The 8,360-nt window shown below is 39.9% G+C and overlaps 1 protein-coding gene across 2 annotated transcripts; it reads right to left on the bottom strand.

Moving 5' to 3' along the window:
- On the bottom strand, positions 860-8,047 carry LOC110435137 (RNA pseudouridine synthase 7). Of its 2 annotated transcripts, none has more exons than XM_021460544.1 (12): positions 7,844-8,047; positions 7,702-7,745; positions 7,183-7,260; positions 6,794-6,894; positions 6,171-6,258; positions 5,395-5,473; positions 5,210-5,292; positions 3,588-3,653; positions 2,953-3,009; positions 2,410-2,532; positions 1,348-1,513; positions 860-1,190 (listed from the first exon to the last, which is right to left on the bottom strand). In XM_021460544.1, exons 1-11 carry the CDS (start codon positions 7,926-7,928, stop codon positions 1,349-1,351), a joined length of 969 nt encoding a protein of 322 aa, XP_021316219.1. In that variant the 5' UTR covers positions 7,929-8,047; the 3' UTR covers positions 860-1,190; position 1,348. The 2 variants fall into 2 exon arrangements, with proteins under 2 accessions (XP_021316219.1, XP_021316218.1); XM_021460543.1 differs by having other exon boundaries at positions 1,348-1,574; positions 7,844-8,045.

The following is an 8,360-nucleotide window of genomic DNA, read 5'->3' as shown; positions in this document are numbered from 1 at the left end:
TTCAGGTCTTAAAGCCAGGCACAAATAGAGATTGAGTACCTAAATAGGTGATTAGCGAGTTTGGCGAGTCCCCATTTAAGGACCAAGATAACATGGTCAAATAAGTTTGAGGATCTAAACAAGTGATTTATGCTGAGATAACACGAACAAACAAGTTTAAGGATCTAGATGAACAATTTACAAGTTTGATGAGATGACACCCAAAATAAGACATAGGTTTTACTCTTTTTTGAATATGGTATGAACGGTTATTTCACATTCATTTTTATAATTTTACTTGAACTAATAATGCATTGGTTAGAACATATTTGTGCTATGAACAAATACTGTGAAAGAGGGGTGTAAGTTTTCTGCATCAGTTTTTATTTCGGTACATAGCTCGGGCGGTAGTTAGCTTAAAAACGATTAGATTTTCAAGACCCCTTTTTACGATTGCCACCAGCAGTGTTACGTTCCATGTTACTCCCCCCATTTTAAATTATAAGATATTATGGCTTTTCTAGATTTATATACTAGCTTTTAATATGCACTTAGATATATTGAATGGCTAAAACTCTAAATACATAGCAAAAACAACGCATCTATAAAAGTCAAGGGAATTCTGTGTACTCCGGTAATATGCGTGCAAGAAGCTAAGGACCCACCCTGTCGGTTCATCTTCTTTGGCTGTAGCGTAGACTGTGCAATAGTCTTCATCTATGCTGCTAACAAATACATCCTGCAGCTTGGTCACATGCAAGTTCAGAACTTCCAACGTCTATCCTGTCTGTGGTATCACTTCACTCACACAATGGTATCTAAATTTCAATATAATTTTTTCAAAGCAGGGACGTCACAACACAGGAACGCCGTCGACACGGAACCAATCAAAGGCGGGATGCGCTAATGTATATTGAATTTTAATTAGTGGAACCGTGGATTGGCTGAATGAGAAGCCGGGGAGGAAAACCGGACATGGTGTGTTTGATTTTAAATGAAAACCTCGGATCCCCAATCATAGGGCACGCCAAAACTATTTGCTTGTTCAGTTTGATGGGCTTACAGTTCACCATGAACTACATCATGACTTCATCTTCTTTGTTGACACGCTACCAAGGAACGCCCAGTCAGGATAAGGGCATTCGTAGCTCCAATCAGGACCAGTGTACCGCGCACAATGCAACCATAGTCCTTCCTCATCTCCATCATAACTGCCAAACAGAAAAGCATTTCAACAAAGAGTACACAATCTACCATCCTACCATAAAGCACTTCTTGGAAAAAATTGTTCTCTAATCAAAGTCTTTATTGGCAACCCTAAACATTTAGTAACAAAAAAAAACTTGTTTAGCAACAGTAAGCACTCACCCTACTGGAGCAAGATTTGGACAGTTTGTGCACATCGGGTCGATATCAAACTCCACATCTGTTTCTGCATCTTTGCTGCCATGATCAACAGCACTATTGTCTGGATCTGATGGTGCAATTTCTTTACTGGCACTTGTTCCTTTTGTTGATCGTGGACAGAAGTTCCCTGATAGGTACAGCTCATCATTAGCTATTGGATAACCAGCGTGCTTTAGATGCACCCTTATCTACATTTTTAACATATCAGGGCATTAGGCAAACAATACAAATATATCAGCATATATATAGTTACATGCAAAAACATAACAAAACACAATTTTATAGGAAAAAAGAATTCAGTAGCCAGATTAGTATCAAGACCATCATGGCATCATCCCTTGCAAAAAGAAAAGGAAAAAAAGGCAAACTGGTGCATGCCAGTGAATTAAGCAATACTGCGATACATTGGGCAAGCAGCTAGTTTAAATGAGGACTACGAGTCAACACGATAGGAGCCATTTCATGGTTCTACCATTCTAGTGCCTATAATAACAATTGGTAGACCTGTGTTTTAGATAGTATGTGAAAACACATTATTCATGTTTTACTGGAAGGCTAAATATGTCTACAATGACTAGTGATAGTGTTGTGGGAGCATCAATTAGAGGCCACAGGATCACATCCACATGACAGATAGGCAATACCAAGTTCCCAAGATATAGCCTTTACGATTGAGAAAATAACCATTTGTGCATTATTGTTGGAGCTGGGAGCATGAATAAAAATTACTTCACATGGTTTTAACAATTCAAACTTCGGAATTGCTTCTCAAAATGCAACTCTGGTGCCGCAATGGGACCATCCCTATCCCTGAACTATGATCAACTGTTCCAAAATTCTCCAAAAGGACACATATCCATTATATGCATATTTATTTCATCTGTACTGTAGAGGCAAGGTGTATATCTGCATATTGATTTTACCATGAAATTTAATATTTTGGGACTGGGGACATAGCATGTCATGCACCATATCTATTAATACTCAAATGCATTGCAAAGAACACAATTCAGAGAAAAATACCTGGTGAGTTCGACCAGTCACAGGTTTGCACAAGACAATACTGTGTGTCCCATCAGTGCAAATCCTTTGAAACCTGGTGAGTGCTTGTTTTCCATTTGGTTCTTCACCAGCAGCACCACTAATCTGCATTTCAAAAAATGTACTCAGATTAGTGCTTCAGAACAGTATTTCTTTTGCTAAGTGCACATGTAGTTCTATCAAATCTTGCATGTGGTTTGCATAAGTAAATAGTGGTATATTGTTTGACCTGCTATTTGGGAAAAACAAAAGAGAATGATATCTCTACAGGGATAATATGAAATTTCTTTCTTATTTTATATTCCTGACTTAGAACATACAAGGTTTTAATGAAGTAACATTAAATATGGTACAAATTATCTGACAAAATATAGACATGGTTAACGTCTACAAAGCAATCTGTACCAGCCTAGAATTGCTCTGACAGCGATATGCTTTGTTTGAAAGGAGGGAGGGATTGAACAATTGCTCCAACATATTGCCACAGAAAAACATGCACAATAAGATTATTAATTGCTTACAGACCTCCACAGTACTCCTTCCTTCCCGTGCATTGAAATTCACATTGGCATCGACAGTTTGCTGAAAAAAAACTCGTTCAGATAGATATACATTAGCACTTATGTATGAGAAACAAATATATTTGAAATGCTTAGGACACTGGCAAAAACTTTCCAGCAATCTATTATGGTTCTCAAAGCAGATTCTCTTTACAAAGTTCCTACAGAAGATTCAGTGACGGTATAGAACATGCCTCTAATCCCCAATTAGGCGTCCAGGTGGTTCTCAGTCAGGCTAATCGAACGCATTTCAAATCAGTGTGTCCAAGTCCGAACCATCAGTAGTTCTAGTTAGTTGTATGTGCATGCCCACACATAAACGTCACCTTCAACTTTTTTTTGGCTGGATCATATCATCATACAGTAATTTAATACAAAATACACAGCTCCTAAACTTAGTTGGATCTCAATTTTTTTTCAGAAAAAAGAAACCTTATGCAACATTGGACAACTTGGAATCTAAGACGTAGTGCATCAGTAGAAAGTAAATTAAAATAAAGATCTGACATGTTACAAATTTCCTGTACTATTTATTTTCACAACAGAATAGCTATTTATCCTTGGAGCCGGAGAAATGTAGGCATTACACAAACGGTATACCTCACCATCAGGAAAAACCCCAACAACCTTGGCCACATATTCTTTTTGCAGCAGACCAGCTTCAATCTGCGATAACAGTGCTTAAATTAGAAAAATGTATAATGTGTAAAAGGATGAAATACATCAACAAGCAAATCATAACATGAATGCAGACAGACAATATTGTCGGCGGTTCTTTGCCGAGAGCTGCTCTCGGCAAAACGTTTGCCGAGCGCTCGAAGCTCTCGGCAAAGGACTGGAATCCGGTAGTGAATGTCATGTGGAGCTGCATTTAGGAACATCATCACAAGAAGACTACCACAACAGCCCCTTAGGCAATATGCTCCTTCAGCGCTATTTGCTTTGCTTTCTAGCTAGGCTTCATTATTAGGCTCAGGTTTGTTTGTTTATATAAGAACCTGATTTGTTAATAAGTTGGTTAACTTAAATATATTGTAACAGGGCACTCTATATATATCAGGAGCCCCTAATCTAGGAGATCAAGCCAGAACATTCAATTTGTTTCAATCTATTATCTGTCGTTCCTAGTTCTAGGGTGGTTAACAAAATTATTGCTATGTATCTTTGTTGTATGATTGGGGATCGGACACGAAACTGGGTGTGCTGGGTGCCATGGGCAGAGCTCTTTTACAACACTTAATACCACATGATGCTACAAGAGACCTATTCCCACTTTTCTACAGTCACGACCCAGCATCAACCCATTCTTATGAACTGTTGTGTTCAGGTTGAGGCTGTGACTCAATCCCTGGAGGACCACGAGAAATTCCTGGCACATGTGCATCACCACCTGTAGCAGGCTCGGCAGATCACCAAGAACTACCGTCCGTGGCCATCACAACGGAGTTTGTTGTTTAAAGACTAGATCAGATTGCGCTCGTGTTACCTGACTGTCACCACACCTCGGCATCAATGATCAAATCCACCAACAAGCTGTGACCACGCTTCTTTGTGACGTACAAGATCATAGCCCAAGTGAAGTCGGTGGCATGTCGCTTGGAGAGTTCTCTAGGGGCACACATCCATGACATGTTCCATGTGAGCCGTCAAGAAGTTCTTCTGCCTGCCTCCAGCTACCCTGCTGCCCTGGATGGTGTTATCATCCCAGTGCTATTGTGCCAGAACACGGTCAAGTGCACCTCTGTCACAGTGTTCACCAGCTCTTGGTCAAGTGGACTGGACAGCCAGCTTCTGCAGTATCCTCGGTGAACCTCGACCTAATGGCCCCTAAATGATAGGCTCCATCAGTGTCACTTGCTTTGCTTTCAAGTTAACTCGGTTTGGTTGTTAGGCTCAGGTATGGTTTGTTTATACAAGAAATGAGAAATCAGTTGTTTAGCAAGCCAGTTAGCTTGAATGGATTGTAATTGGCGCCCTCCAGGTGAGTGCCTTGTGCCCTTGTCTGAGAGATCAAGAAAGAAACATTTAATCTCTTCATTCTATTATCTAGCATTCTTATCTCCAGGGTGGCTAAGTGAACAACCTCGCCTTCCCATTGAGCTGTTCCCATTCACTGCAACCGGCTCTATTCCATACAGCGGACACAACCACATACTAGAGTGCAGACGCACATAATAAGCAATATGATAAAAAGAAGAATACTGTCATGGTCTCTAAATTACCTGTTGCCTGAAACATTCAGCTCTGTCGGCATTTTTTGCAAATATAAGGAGGCCTGAAACCAAACGATCTAACCGATGCACCGCTGCAAAAATAAAATGGTAGTCAAGGAATTCTAACATCTATGAAGAATGGTAGAAACCATAAGGAAAAGACAAATAATCAGATAATTAAAGCAAAAGGATACGAAATAGGGGTGTTAACCCATGCTCAGCCTGCAGAATCCCGACTACAGTATTCTTGCGGTATTGGCCACATGGATGAACCTACAAAATTGGAACCACTAGATTTATGTATATAACGTCTGACTTCTGACTTCAACCAAACATACACTAATTAGCAATTAAGTATTTCTGTAGGTACCTAGCTCAGTTAGCAGAAGGCATGCGTGTACACACCACCTAAGTTCATGTCCTCTTTGGTTAGCATTTGGGAGGCTATTTTCTTCTGAGAACAATGATACTGATTCAACCTAGGAATTCTAGTTTTCCCATAGTTACTTCTAAAATCAAGATTTGATTTCATCTTCAAACAAACTTCATTTACTTTTCATCCAGGAGAACCCTTCATGGTTACTTGATAACTCGGGCATCATCAGATCAAATAACAAATTACTAGAAAAAATTCTAAGATTCTACCAGTACAAATGCCTGAAAAAGCCTCATCAGATACAACTTTAAGAGTGCTGTATTGACTATTTACTAGCACATATAATTTGTGTTGCTACAAAAACCTAATGCATTTTAGTTCAGGTGACATATTTAATAAACATGTGACATGTTGACAAATACACTTGATTAGTAACAATAACAATAAGTAAGGCAGGAAATTTTCTAGACTTAAAAAGGAAACAATTTGAAGAACATAGGATTGTCATATAATAAGACCAGATCCATAAATGTTTATACATCATGCAGTATACTAGTATAACAACTTTCATGTACATTATGAATATAAACTTACTGGAACGGAAGCTGGTTTGCAAATAGTTACGACATCAACTTCATTCTGAAGTATTGAAATATCACCTGCCAAGACAGGTGGCTCGTGCCTGGAAGAAAAAATCCCCTTTAGAAAAGCCTTGAACTAAAATTTGTAAATGAGAAAAAGACATGTAAATTATTTTTGTTAAATCAGAACACAGAGAGTCTAAGTTCCTGCCATCCTGGCATGCCACAGGAAGCATCTGGTTGACTAGAGAACTACATGAAGGTAAGATGGCACACAAAGTTAAACTCAATGGCATCATTAACTTAAAAGTCAAGGAAGCAACAACAGTTCATCAGTACAACTAACATTTTATCTATATTATGGTTTATTAGCTAAAAATAATCCCAATAGAAAGAGCAAACTGAGACATTAACCAAAATATCTGTTAGTTACGTGCCGATTCACTTGCCATTTTTATGATATAAGCAAGCATGCAAAGGATAATGTATCTGCAGTAAATTGTAAACAGTTATGCTGCTCCTAAACTTTGGAACATTTGTTTGTAATTGAGCAATCTATGTTGAATTTATGAAGCGAAATTATCGAACATTTGTCTAGTGGGGGTGATAATTTCAAAATTGATCAAAACAACTGACCTGTGCAAGAAGTGGCTTATCTTCTGTGATGATTTCACAATATAGTCTGTGTGAACCGTTTGCCCATCAACCTGAAGCCTCCCACACTTCACTGCATGAACCTAGCAATTTCACCTTTCACTTAGATGCAGCTATGCAAATGTTACTGTAGTTATATGAATAAAACAGAGATCAAAATCTGTAGCACATGGTTTAAATCATGAAAGGAAGACACATGGTTCAAGATGATGGGATTCAAGAAACAACAGAAACTCCATTCAGTAGCAAGCCTCTTATGGACATATTTCTACAACTAGGACTGGATGGCAGACAATGATATAACCATAATGAGACGTGATGATAAGAAACAGTATGGTACATGAAATTCAAAGAAAATAATGGCATCATACATAGTAATCGCGGGAGCGCCCTTTGAACTCATCAGTGAAGAGGTCAACAATGGTCTTTCCAGCCCATCTGTTCTTCACCTGCAAACCAAATGAGGAATTAACAAGAAATTTTACAAAATGCTAAGAATGTAATGTATCTGTCCTATCCATAGTTGAGCAAAGCAAACCAAACTGAACCAGCATTCCATAAGAACAGAAACAAGCCCTGATACTAGTCCAAGGATGAACTATCTGGCATGGTATGGCATAGCAGTGTAGAACAGAGAGGATTTGCCCTCATGTATATGTGACAGGTTAAGCAAAGCACTGTGATCAAACTTCAGAAATTGCACGTGTGATAGGTATGTCCAATAATATAGCACCATTATTTCGGTTGGAGAGCATATCTACAGCTACAACATCTGATTACCTCAATCTGTATCCCTATCCTCACTTAATAAGCATGATAATCTGTCTGGAGTCGAACAGGAAGCACAAGAGAGAGAAATAAGGTATAGGAACAAGCGGTCCGGAAATTACATGGGAGATGAACTCGAAGTAGTAAGGCCTCACGTAGCGCCGACCTTCAGAGGGAACCGACCAATCATCAGCACAGGCGGGGTTTAGTGCGGCGCGGTTTCCAGGAAAGGAGAGGAGACGAGAGGAGGCTGCGGTTACTTGCCGTTGCGGATGATGTAGTCGTGCGACTCTGGCGGGTTGGCCGGCGTCTGCCACACTATCCCCGCTCCGCCGGGCGGCGCCGCCATACCAGGCGAATCGGCGATGACACACTCCGGCGGCGGCGGCGGCGGCACGGCTGAGTAGGGGAACACAAGAAACTCTCCGCTTCAGGCTTCAGCCCAGCGTGCAAAGTGGGCCACGCCATACAGCGCTTCAGCCCAGAGTGTTTGGGTGTCATCAGTTGCTGCAAAGTGGGCCACGACATACAGCATCGCGGAATTTCCTTTACTCTCGCAAAATGTTGCCAACCAAACCCAAATGTAATTGTTGCTGGAAAAGAAGGATACTACTGTCACTACTCACTACTGGTGAGTGGTGACTGGTGTGGTGAGCACACAAAATCCAAAACTTTTTTTTATTCCAGGACATGTTGGCACGTTTAGCATATAATTTATTTAATTAGCATCTGTTTTGGGTGAAAGAAAAAAGAATAAAGAAAATAAAAGATGTTACTCCCC

Source organism: Sorghum bicolor, chromosome 4 (genome assembly GCF_000003195.3).
Source record: "Sorghum bicolor cultivar BTx623 chromosome 4, Sorghum_bicolor_NCBIv3, whole genome shotgun sequence".
Taxonomy (NCBI): domain Eukaryota; kingdom Viridiplantae; phylum Streptophyta; class Magnoliopsida; order Poales; family Poaceae; genus Sorghum; species Sorghum bicolor.
The sequence above is the reverse complement of the archived record's forward strand: the minus strand, read 5'-3'. Positions and strand labels throughout refer to the sequence as shown.

Excerpts from the sequence above, each read along its gene's own strand:
- LOC110435137 (XM_021460543.1), bottom strand. The coding sequence starts at position 7,928 with ATGGCGGCGCCGCCCGGCGGAGCGGGGATAGTGTGGCAGACGCCGGCC. Across the intron at positions 6,895-7,182 it reads GGCGCTCCCGCGATTACTAT|GTTCATGCAGTGAAGTGTGG; the intron begins GTATGATGCCAT and ends TGAAATTGCTAG. Across the intron at positions 5,474-6,170 it reads GCAAACCAGCTTCCGTTCCA|GTTCATCCATGTGGCCAATA; the intron begins GTAAGTTTATAT and ends CCAATTTTGTAG.